General features: G+C 40.4%; 1 protein-coding gene across 2 annotated transcripts; it reads right to left on the bottom strand.

The window, feature by feature from the left end:
- Positions 1–678: 678 nt before the first annotated feature.
- Positions 679–4,950, bottom strand: fgf8b (fibroblast growth factor 8b). 2 transcript variants are annotated; one of them, XM_075463666.1, is made up of 5 exons: positions 4,250–4,950; positions 4,104–4,140; positions 3,308–3,440; positions 1,790–1,896; positions 679–1,522 (listed from the first exon to the last, which is right to left on the bottom strand). In XM_075463666.1, the coding sequence occupies exons 1-5, from the start codon at positions 4,306–4,308 to the stop codon at positions 1,226–1,228; spliced, it is 633 nt and encodes a 210-aa protein (XP_075319781.1). In that variant the 5' UTR covers positions 4,309–4,950; the 3' UTR covers positions 679–1,225. The 2 variants fall into 2 exon arrangements, with proteins under 2 accessions (XP_075319781.1, XP_075319780.1); XM_075463665.1 differs by having other exon boundaries at positions 3,308–3,488; positions 4,250–4,949.
- Positions 4,951–12,754: the final 7,804 nt, after the last annotated feature.

Below are 12,754 nucleotides of genomic sequence, written 5' to 3'. Positions count from 1 at the left end.
CATGCTTGGTGAGAGCAGCCGAGCCGCTCTGTTCAGGGTCTTCCTCCTCCCCTGTCATTTGGCCTCTGATGGTCATGCTCAACTGCTTCTGGGAAGAGAGTTTCTTTTCTGGCTCCCTTTCATTCCCGAATGCCTCTTCCCAGCCATTCCCCCTCTTTCAGTTGATGCCACATTTTGCCACACAGGCCCTGATGCTTTTTCTGCAGCCCCTCAGCTCCCTCTCCGCAAAACCCCCACCCATCCCCTCCAAACCCCTCACCCCTCCCTGTGTGACTGGCTTCTTTTTGATAACTGACCCCTCCTCGTGTTATTATTCGAACCCACTATTGTATAACATGCCCTTTTATATGAGGTTCCACAAAGGGCCCATTTGATCAGAGGGTTACGGTGTGCGATCGTGAGAAATGCAACTACATGGTGGTAACCTTTGTTTGGGCCAAAATGGTGGGCTGACCTCATCGCTTTTAATGCATAGCTCGGGCCATTCAGGCCCAAGTCTCACTTGCTGAGCACATTGAATTCTGAAGCCTGTCACAGATATTGCCCCTCAGTTATCTGGGTCTTCGGCTTGAAGAAGAAGAAGGAAAAAGAAAAACATTTTTGGGGGCTACCGACTTTGCATGCTAGCCTTCCATTCCAAAACAACCACACAAGAGAGAAGCCAAAGAGCTTGAGAACTGATTCTTTAGTGGTTTTAATAGACACTCTACAATAAATATTTCCATCATTTGATGTAATTTACATTTTTACAGTAAAAATATATTCATACATGTAGAAAAAACAGGTTACATATTCTCCAAAATGGCCCTTCGGAAGGCAAGATAGCATGTGAAGTGAGACTCAAGTTGCTGTAACCACAGATAGCTGCCACGTCAAGCTTCATTGTACTTATTTCTCTTTCAAACATTCTTTGTTGCTAAGCGGGCTAACTTCTAACCAAAGGTTTTCAATCATGACATAATTGTTGAGCTCTCCAGTATTTAAAATGCCCTGATTTAATAACAAGAAAGTCCTTCCTACAGTCTGTCTGAACTGGAAATAACTAGCAGATTAGATAGTTTACATACAATCCAGTACCAAGAATTACATAATAAGTCCACAAATGAGGCAAAAAGTGTACGGGCACTTAAGTGTACAAGTAAATTTCCTTCCAAGCACATACTTCCTCCTGAAGTTGTTCCTCTGTGCTGGTTCATCTGCGGTTCTCCCTCAGCGGTTTCAGTCCTCAGCGTCCCCCTGAGCGCTGGTGATGGGAATGTTTAGTCCGCTTGCTGAAAGGCTGCATGGGGACAGGGAGAGGAAGGACATCAAACGGTCTCCTCTCACTTAGCAAGTGCCCCCTAGGTAGACGCTTCATGAAGTGGGCCTCCCTCTGGTGCTGCTTGGTCTTGGAGGCCTTCCTGGGGCGTCCTTTGCGTGTGAAAGCCATGTACCAGCCCTCGTACTTGGCGTTCTGGAGCGCCGTGTAGTTGTTTTCCAGAACAATCTCTGTGAAGATGCAGTCTTTGCCTCGTCCTTTCCGCTGGGAAAGAAAAAGCAGGGAGAAGTTGAGATGTTTTGGACAGTCTCCAGGAAGCGGAAATATCATTTTCATTTCCAAACAATCAAATACTCTTTGAAACCTTAGGATGGCTGCTCAGACAAATCTCCAATTTGTTCTGGCTTTGAATATGTCTCAACAATGTGTTACCATGAGCTCCAAATCTGGAATAACAATTCCAAGAAACAGAAAAACTTCAAGATGTTGCTGCAATTTTATGCAGCCACAAATGTATGAATTCCAGATTACCTTGCCGATCAGCTTCCCCCTCTTGTTCATGCATATGTAGTATCCTGTCTTCACCCCTTTAATACGAACACGACTTCCAAAAGAGTCCGTCTCCACTTCCAGTTTAGCTGCACAGACAAAAACAAATGACAAATAACGTGATGACACAAGTCTGACACGATCCAGGCAGATCATGATGCTAAACTGATGTAAATGAGCTCTGCACTTCTTTCCCCTGAATGTACTCTTCATGTATGGCATGGATTGTAATGAACCAGATCATGTCACGATTACATAGCTTTATGTGACTTAAAATGATCCCGACCGGTCAACCAGCATCATGAGAGGGACATGAATTCCCTCTGAACCCCTGTGATTCGGCAGCCACTTTTAACAAAGACTGCAGTCCGTCCAAAATAGCATCAAATGATAGTGATTTTGTACGGAGTGATTGTTGTTGAATGCCTGTTAAATGCTGTGCTGTGATGCAGCTCAGACTGGGGATAAAGGAGAGTGAGAATACTGCGGTCAGAGACACAGCCACAAGCACAGAGCAATGGTCAGATTTGGGCCAGTTACAAGAGTGACACCCACTTAAGATGTGTAGCCAGAGTGTGCATGGCTGACTCTCTCTGTGAATGTAAGTCTAGGCAGATTTAAAAGACAAAAGTGAGCCCAGAAGAGGCATGGAGAGGAAAAGGTATAAAGTGAAGATGCTGACTTCACCGCGCCTTATAAATTGAGTCATACATTGAGTTGTAAAGCAATGAAAATTCCTCATAAAGTCAGGCTCCAAGAGGCAGGCAGCAGGCACTGAGAGGTGGATGGATGGTGGTGGAAAGATGGCTGGAGGCACCAAAAAAATCCTTTAGAGACAGTAATTATGCTCCCTTTAAGTGTCAGGCAGTTTTTCCTTGCTTGAAGTGAAGAAAGAATTCCCCACCGAAGTTCATCCTAACAGGTGTCGAAGATTTAAGACCACCAAGACACCAAAGAAATAATCTGCAGAAGGCCACGAAGACGGCACCGGTGCTGTTAACAATGTTTACAACTACTGTTTCTCCTGTCTCAAGCATCTTTCAACATCCTTCCAAAAAAACAACATGATGTATCCTGCTTCAATGAATTTACACAATTCCCATGTCTGTAATGTGAATTTGTTTAGCATTTTATTGTTTCACTGAAAACGCTGAAGTGAAAGGAACCGTAGACAAACTGTCCAAAACTTTGATCAAGCTATTATGAGTTAAGTGTCTTCATCATCTCGGACAATAAAAAGGTTTCCGTTGAACGGATTAACATGTGTGGGGTCAGTTCAACAGTCTATTTGTAACATAAGTATGAATAAAACTTTTAAAACTTAACGCATAAAAGAACGTTTAGGATTTTCTTCAGAATGATGGAAGAGAAAAAGATGGAAATTACAGAACGTACCCTCGCGATATTTTGCTTTTTAATGATAAATGAACCACAAATTATCCCCTTTTTTTTTTTGGTCATTCAAACACACTTTAAATTCATGGGTCGGTTGAAACCTACCGTGCACCGCCCCGTCGTCGCCGTTGGCGTTGACCCTCTTGTTGGCCAGGACCTGGACGTGTTTCCCGCTGGTTCGGCTGTACAGCTGGTAGGTTCGGGTCAGTCTGCGGCTCATCCGGTCCGACAGCCGGCTCTGCTCAGTGACATGGTGCTTGAAATTAGGAGGAGATTGCACCGAGTTCTGCCGGATAATTAAAAAAAAAAAAAAAAAAAAAACATTTCACGCAACATGACATTACTTTTTAAATGCTGCGAAGTTTTTCTTGACTTAAAAAAAAAAAAACACGTCAAACATCAGGAGACTGAAGCTCCAATCAAACAGCTAAGGCCCCGGCCATCAGATCGTGGTGACTTTCATCATTTTTAGCTAAATAAACCACCCTGCTTTTCTCTGATTTATGGTGGCCTGTTTTGGAGATGCTTTCAGTGACCCTCGTGGATGACATTTCACTCTGATAGGTTGTTTTTACCACCGATGATCTTTCACCCCGTCATGACTTCTGATTTTTTTTCTTTTCCCCCTCCTCATTTCAGCCGTTCTCCAGCCACATGTGTTTTAACAATTACCTTTTAGGCTGGAGCTTAACATTTCTCAAGATGTTTGAATTGTTGCCAATTGCCATAGCACTCATAATAAAATGTTTTCATTGTTATTGCAGCCTATTGGAGAAGTACAGACATTGGACTGCAAACATAGTGCCAGGGTGTCTTTTAAATTCGGCTCAAATGGATTAGCCTTTAGAACTTTGTAGGCTAAATGTTTAATTTTTTTTATTGAATAGAAAATGTGAGTTACCTGTGCGTAAAAGCAAAGCGCCGTGAACTGAAGTAACCTGCGGCAAAAAATAACAACGAAATTAATTATACACGCTAATACGTTGCTCAAATAATAGTAAATAGTAAATAGTTACACAGATATTGTGTTTGCAGTTCTTTACTTACAGATAACCTAACCTCGATGTTCTCAGCCTCATCTTGTAATAGTTCAAATATTGCTTCATGAATACTCCACTGATTCGGTGATGGAATCCCTCGGAAATAAAGTTCCTCCTGATGGGTATTTCAGCTTAGTTTTATCCCCCCTCGTTACACATGGAGAGTAATAGCCATGACAATTAAGAGATCCAAAACTGTCAGTCCCGATGCAGGTACGGGTCCTGCTCTCCACTCTACTGATGGGATGAAAAGTTCGGAAGATTTAAAGGCGTTGCGGTGCTAATCCAAATTTAAAGTCCGCAGAGAGTGTCGCTGTCACCAAACCACCTCCATCAAATCTTCTTTGTGACAGTCAGTTATTCAGCAATGCCGCTTTAAAGTAGAAAGGGTTCCCTCTTGACTTGCTCTGACAGAGTAGTGCTGAGGATGTTTTACGCACGGATCTTTACGCATCATTAGCGAGATGCGGATTTCCTAAACTAAGATAAGCAAAATAAAAAGTGAAATGGTTTGATAAACGATGATGAATGAATATAAAAAGTAACGCCCCGACTCTGTTTGATTATACAGTTAGAGTAATGTTGCGACAGCTGTCTCTATACGCGCAGATAGTAAAGTTCCAGCGTCAACCTTCCACCCACACGTGTATTTCTTGCGGTTGCCTCCAGTCCACTTACAGCATCTGTCTCCCTCTACATTTAAATACTTTAACTTGCGGGAAAGTCAATATCCTCGTCGAGAGCAGGCGGAGCGTTCAGGCTGGAGCCAAGATGAAACTGAATACTTGTTGAGATGCTTAGCCTGCAACTGTTTTCTTGTAAATGCATAACCATCACAGTCATCAGCGTGGATGTCGAATTTAACACCAAATGAGATGAAAGATTAAATATAAACTACAGTCTGACATGAAGACATCATTCTATTTGGGTTTTCTTAGATAGGTTGGAGCAACAAAGGAAATCAAATATCTGCAACTAAAAGCCAGAATTTATTCACAGCCATTGGCCGACATTTATCTCATTCATGTCACAATGTTCCTGTACAGTCATACAAAATAACTGAACACTTTGTTTTCTATAAGCTGAAATGTCCACATGGAAAAATTCCCTGGCATGTACTTAAGAAAATCTACAGTTACATTAAGTTATTCCCTGACTGCAGGTTAGAGGTTGTTTGGTGGTCCCTCAGGATAGACCTAGATGTGCTTTTTCATCCTACATATGTAAGTAATATGTATTCCATGTGAACGCATGACACACAATGGTTTTCACATAACATCTAAAGCCTCTGCCATGGATACAAACGCTCTCTCGCTCCCAATCAGTCCCTCATAACTTTTCTTAGTCTTAGTTTGATTTCATAAAGTGTGTTCTTGGCCTGGTTTTATACCTTTACAACAGTTCTATTGTAATTATTCTGTGTGACAAAGGTGCAGGGTTTCCTTCAAGCGAAGAAGCCTGATTGCATGTTTGCCTGATGATTGTAATACTTTAACAACCGTCTGTCGAGAGAAAACTTTTTTACCAAATTTAACTGAGGTCGTTTATATTTCATTTATCTAACTTTGGGTGTAGAAGCCTGATTACAGCCTCAGATTGATAAAACTTTATCTTTTACATCAGATAACAACATGGAGATGAAACAGGAAAAACAACATGTGAGGGCTAATTCATGCCAGATTTGAAATGTGAAGCCATCTTCCAACTTAGAGTGAATCACCTTAACATGTGATGAGACAAATGTCACATTCGAATCACTCTCTCCTCCCTTCACTGCTCCTGCGTGTAAAAATGAAACAGTCACCCCCAACTAAAAAATGACCAACATAACATACAAAATGGCGTTAAAGTATCTGCTGCTGCCTCCCAAATCTCCTCTGAGTATCTGAGCCCCCGCGATAACACGAGTTCAAATATTTTTTTGGCAGTGTCAGTGCCTTGATACACACTCTTTAAATCAGAACAGAATTGTTAACAGTATAGGTTTACAGAATCCAAGCCTCAAATCTGATTAATGTCCTAATGAGCCAGACCAGATTTCTGGACCAGGACTCTTACCTGTGAGACTGATCTAAATGCAGGCCCACATTCTCCGTGCATACAGGATGGGAAACTGTTGCAGCCTTCCCACAGAGCAGCTGTACTGGAGTTAAATACAACACATATATAATTATGTGAGTTTGGTCAATGTCAGAGTTGTAAATCAGTCATTTCAGCCAATGTAGGGGACTTAGAGGGTGAAAATGGACTGCCTTATTAGTTCCAGCGGGACATTGCAACAAGTGATTTTGCCACCTGGAACAGTTCAGCACTTTGTTCTTTCATATTTAGACCCAACCATACCAACAATTGAACATCCTAATATGAAATCCACATGTATGATGATTGAATTGGGTTTTATAAAGACCACACAATGATTCATCATTGTTTAATGTCTGAATCCGCATTAGTTCCTGTTTTTGTTTCTTTTAAAGAAAGTTTGAGTAAAGTGAAAAAGGTGGAGTGTCTCTGTACATCTAAAACCCACTCGAGCAGTTTGACTGTACAGAACTTGAACTTAAGTCTCTGTTCTATTGTTGGAAGAAGATGCACATTATGCTAAAGAAATTGTTTAATGTATCATTTTCTTTACTGAGCATTAAATCATATGATTTGATATTAACAGTGCTGGTTATACATAAAATAATCATGTTATGAGTTGGTACCCTCCACAAAAAGTGTAATTTTTTACTCATTCAGAAGATGCTTTGGACCAATCTCATTCCTTGAAATGTTGATATCTATTAACATTGTCAACATCCCGAACAGACCGCGGGGACTATTTCACCACGACGTGTCTCATACTCTCCCTAAGATAAAACTCCGTACCCGTAAATCTCTTTTCATGTTCTTTGGTAAGCCATGACCAGAAAATTATAGAAGTTCAGTGACGTTAAGGAAGCCTCCCACTGTTTCAGTGGTATTTGACAACCACGTCCAAAATAAAAGCTGGGAATTTGAACAACTCGGAGAAAAAAAAGGATTACACAAAAATAGCTGTTCTTTATTTGAATGATGTGAAAAAAGATCCCCATTTGGCTTCAGTTATTTTGAGGACAAAGGTTTCTGTATTTCTCATTCATTTGAAATAGTTTTAATGGCAGTCACCTGTGAAGTGAATAAATAGGTCCAGCAACAGTTTCCTTGCAATAAGACAGAAAAATGTGTCTAAATTTTGTTAAGGAGAGCAGCCTGTGTAAATACGCCAGCCTGCTATATTCTTAAGGAAAAGGTTTGACATTCTGAGAAGTGTGCATCATATATGTGGTGAGAAAACTGACTGTTCTCTGTGCTTTGAATATAACATAAGCCAATATAAGTGAACTTGAAAGCTCATATTGATGGAGTTACCTGTTACCTTCCAAGAGTCTGCATTACCTTTAATAAATGCGGTAATAAGTATCTTTACACTTCTTATTTTGCTAGTGAGCTTTGGAGGTATCAAAGTATTTATTATAAGAATAAGACAGCCAGGCGAGGTGTTTTGCTCTTACTGGTTTTAAACCAAAGCTTAAGCCTAAACTGTGCTGATTTAATCCTGTCTCATTGCTCGTGGTGCAGTGTTCCCCTCAGAGCTCTGAGGGATAAAGAGTATTCAGATCCAGTCCAGTACCACCACCTCTCAGGGGACAAGCCTGTAACTACGACAACGAGAAGGTTTGGCATTACACTGTATCTTACAGGTTGTGGTGGACATTCGTTTCTGATAAGTCTGAAGTAATTAGGTGAGTTTCTTATTTTTGACCAGACCTTTAATGTCAGGCCCACACAGCAAGACAAATAATGGGGCGCTACCTTTCTTACAGACAGATAAAACTGGTCGGTGTCGTCTCTTTTTGTTCATAAGTTGTTGGTGTCAGTTTCAGAGCCTCCGTGTGAGACTTTACAGTCATTAAATGAGCGCTAATAAAAGAAAAAGAGAGCTGTTCTCACTGCTGTGCACCCGGGAGTTGTGTTCCCGTCAAAGCTGATCTGAGCTGGAGACGATAAATACCTGCAACTACTACAGGGCCATTTGATGCAGGACTGAATGCCGATTAGGCACATTCCCACTACACCCAAAAGCCAGATGTTGGCCAGTAGTTGCAGGTTTTTAGAACAGTGTGAAAAGGGTCAGGTCTGGAATCTGGATCTGGGAACTGGATACTGGCTTTCGCCTCATATTTCAGGAACAGACATAAGATCAGAATCTTCTCATCTCACTGTTTCTTGTCGCTGTCAAAACTGACAAAGAAAGTTCTGGATCCAGATTCAGATTGACACCAACAAGCAAAATCACTTGTATGCTGGGTTATGCACTACCTCTGGTAAAAAAAAAAATGCCGTAAATCGGTTTATGACTTTTTGAATAATTCTGAAAATAGACATAACCTGCTTGTGGGCAATGAGAACTTTATTTCCCAATATGTCTAACAACTACACCATCCCTAATTCTACATTTCTTTTCATATGGGAAGGAGCCATATTAAGTCGCTTCTATATTAGCTGTAAAGCACTTTGAAATACCTTTTGTACGAATTGTGCTCTATAAATAAAATTGCCTTGCCTTGCCTATATTTGTGTGCTTTGTTTGGTATGTATGCACTTGGCTGATAGGTATGTCACAACTGGCATGTACACTGTGGCTATACGTGCATGCACTCACTTTTTCACCTTACTTGGCTCTGATGGTTATGGGCGTAATGGGTGCTCAGGGGTGAAATGTTCTGGTGACCACAAGTCGCAGTGGATTAAGATATGTAGGTCTAATTTTCTGTGCTTGGGCATTTGCTTTGCACTGAGGCATGGAAGCATCTTGGTGGAACAGGTTGTGTGGCATTGTAACATGGAAACTCTGTATGGACAGAGTCTCAAAAGTACGACTAAATCCTCTGTGTGAATGTCATCAGTTTTCATCTTGTTTCACCTCCCGTGGCTTTGTGAGTTTTTGTTGTTCGACATTGAGCTGCAACAGGCAGGATCTGCCCCACATTAACACATTGCTTTAAAACCGGACGGGGTACATTTAGTCCAGGGCTGCACGCTCCATACATCTCTCACGCTTCACAGCAGTCTGCAGCAGCCACTCATAATTTAGAAACACTTCCGTCTCTGAAAACATAAATGACATTTGGTTAAAGTGACCTGTCAGACAGGTTTGGCAAAAAAAATATGCAGACTGATCATGAAAGGTTCCTTCTTAAACTTGATCAAAAGCAATCATTTTTTATTTTCTACTTGGTTGCATACCTAACTGTTGGCTGCCTCACTCCTGTGATTCTCTGGTGAGCCGCTTTTCTGGCCTCTTAATGATTTTGAGAAGAGTTGACACAGGTCCAAGTTTTGCCCCCAGATCCCCACTCTTTTCCTTTTCTGTTAGTCTCCCAATGCTGTTTTTCTCATTTGGATGACAGTTTGCTATTACAAATTCTTGGTATCAGAGAGTTAGCAACAATATAGCAATCATTGGACAGCGTGAAAAAGGAGCAGCAAAGAGAGGAACCTTTTGGCAAAGACGCATCTTGGTTATTCTTAGAGGAGTGACTGAATGTCTGAAAAGGCCCAAGAGCAGGCTACTGTTCAGGGAGAGGTATTATTCCCCCTTGCTAACGCAAGACACAAAAATACACACTCTTGCATAAGGCAGAGCCAATGGAAAGGTAGACACCATAGAAGAAGAGAGAAAAACAGAGCCAGAGAGTATATTGGAGTGTGTTTGGGTGGAAAGAAAATGTGTGATGTTGTGATCCACCCGGTGTCATCTGCTAGCATTGTCACTCACTGCCCAAACCTCAGCGGCTTTTTAGAAGAAAAACACTCCAACCACCTGTTGTAATTATGCACTGCTGCTTTGTTGCGACAACGCGAACCACAAAATGTGCCTGGATGGAACCACATCACGTCGCCAGCAATTTACCTTGAACTGGCTCGAGAGTGTGTTGGCTCACATCCTCCCAAAGTTACAATTTGTTCTCTCCGCTGGAGGTCATGGAGGACTAAAGACTTGTGTTGTCCTGATGGAATTAAAACAGTTGAATTATTTACTGATGTTAAATCCACATTAAAAATAATCAACTGGTCGTGACAACTGATAATGGATAGGACACTTGAGATACATTTTATAATAAAGTTGTAATTAATTACTTTGTTCATGTTAAATGTTTATTAACTAATGTATTCTAAATCCTTTCTAAAATATAACAACAGCTGCCAGATTGTTGGACATGCTTGCTCTTGTTTTTCTCCTCTTTGCTGTTCAATTCATTATGGACCTTTTTTTGACCATTCAAATCTGTATACTTATAGGAAACCCCTTATTAAATATGAAATTCTATTTTAACTGATGGATATGTTAAATTTAAGACTCTTGATAAACAATTAGTACATCAAAGTAAAAAGTTATCTTTTCATTTTTTTCTGGAAACTGTGCACGCACCTCATTAACCAGAAATACAATGTGAATCGGTGAGATTGAGGGTTAATGGATGTGATAGACCTTCATCCTGGTGACCTGGATTTAACTTCTGTGTTTTCACTCATTTTTGCCTGGGAATCTGCATTTTTGGTCAAGTACCCTGTGAAACTATAGTTTTTTCGGTTTAGTTCTCACTGGCTCTTTGGTTTGCTTAAGTGACTGAACATTAAAACTACATGGTTAGGCTTTATTGTTTTGTTTAAAATTCAGCTTTTCAGCATAATGCATCTTCCTGACATGGCACCACAATGTTATGAGGTTAGAGAAAAAATTAGCCTCTTAGGCTATTATCACTAATGCATCATCAAGTACAGCAGCTTCGGTAGTCTAAGTGTCTTTAGAACCTGATTTGTATTTAGACTGTTTTTATTCAGTTCATCTCTCTGAGCTGACAACAACAATAGTTTCTTCTAAACCATCAACTTGTATTTCAGATCCAATCCCAACCAGACTGTTCAAGGAGGTTTTCCCCTTAATCAACACTTTTAATTGATCAATCTGTCTTTATTGGCAGGCCATGTACCACAGAGTTTTAAGGCTGTTGCCTATGTACAACCTCCCATTTATGTTTAAAGTTCTTAGAAAAAATAGTTGCAGCTCAACTTTGTGATCATTTACACAGAAATAATCAGTTTGATAAGTTTCAGCACTGGTGAAAGTTACCAATGATCTCCTCTTCGCCTCTGATAGCGGACTTTCTTATTACAGAGACTTCAACGTGTTATTGGGATTAAAGGAACTGCATTAGGCTGGTTTAAGTCATACTTATTCAACAGATTCCAGTTTCTTCTTGTAAATGAAGAATCTTCCTTGCTCACCAATGTAAGTCATGGAGTTTCTGTACGGTTCTGAGCTTGGACAGATTCTTCTCACTTTACATGCTTCCATTAGGTAACGACTGTAATGACCCTCTCTGCAATAAGCACATACTCCCCACTATCTTGTTTAGAACTTAAAAAGCCTTTCAGATGAGAGATGAAACGTCTTCAAGATCCAAGAAGACGTCCAGTTGCCCTTATTCAAGCTCTTGGGATCCTCATGGTAAAATATCTTTGCACATCACAAAGATAATTACATGAAACAAAAATGTCAAATCTCACAGTTTTTAACTGGATCTCTTAAAGCTTGTGCAGAAACCATGCGATCTATTATCTATTGAAATTAAAAATTGTAACAGAAGACTTTATGATTTAAAATATCTATCAATGACTAACAATCATTGCTGCAGGTGTTTATTAACTTCATAAAAGTTTTCAACAGTTCTTAATCAATACAATACGTACTATCAAAGTCATTATAATCAGTATTCAGTATATCTTTCCTTTTACTTGCACTGCCACATATTTTCTTTTAGTATCAGTTAAAAAAAGATGCTGCCTATCTGATGAAAACAAGCCATGAATAATTTGAAGCCTCAGAAAACTCTTTCCTGGGTTTAAATCTGTTTTGTTTCCTCAAGGGTGTGTTTTATGTTTTATCGTCGTCGTTTTGATGAATTTTCAGTAATGGAACGACAGCATGTAAGAGACAGTAATTGTTCTGTACTGTGCCATTAAAATTAAGTAAGAGGGTTTGGTGGGGTGGCAGAGGGGAGGGGAAGGGATGTATATCTAACATCACTCGGAGCGGCTCAATCACACACTGATGATTTGCTAAATGTGTGTGTGGGTGACTGTGCATGTGTGCTGTCACTTTGCCGGAGCCTGAGAAAATTGTTGCAGTGAGAAAATTTGGAAAATCCAGCCATCGAATTACATTTGAAGTACTTACTCATGTTTGAGTGGAGGGCTTGAATGACTTTTTAACTGGATGAAACGACTGTCTGGGAATGACCTCGGTGTGCAGAAGTGATTAAGGGGACACAGTTTTGCCATAACCCAAATGTGTTTGCATAACGACTTTGAGCGGTGTTCCCAGTGATATAAAATAAAGCTCTCTGCTGAAGCTTTTAACAGTTGTTGAGTATGCCGGCTCTGTTTTGTCATTTCTCTCGTGACTTTCAGTATTTTAACAACAATT

This window comes from Odontesthes bonariensis, chromosome 4 (genome assembly GCF_027942865.1).
Source record: "Odontesthes bonariensis isolate fOdoBon6 chromosome 4, fOdoBon6.hap1, whole genome shotgun sequence".
Lineage (NCBI taxonomy): Eukaryota > Metazoa > Chordata > Actinopteri > Atheriniformes > Atherinopsidae > Odontesthes > Odontesthes bonariensis.
This window is presented reverse-complemented; position numbering and strand designations above follow the sequence as displayed.

Coding starts and splice junctions, on each gene's coding strand:
- fgf8b (XM_075463665.1), bottom strand. CDS start 4,308: ATGAAGCAATATTTGAACTATTACAAGATGAGGCTGAGAACATCGAGG. Junction 3,489..4,103: donor CGCTTTGCTTTTACGCACAG/GTAACTCACATT, acceptor ATTATCCGGCAG/AACTCGGTGCAATCTCCTCC. Junction 1,523..1,789: donor GGGGGAAGCTGATCGGCAAG/GTAATCTGGAAT, acceptor TTTCTTTCCCAG/CGGAAAGGACGAGGCAAAGA.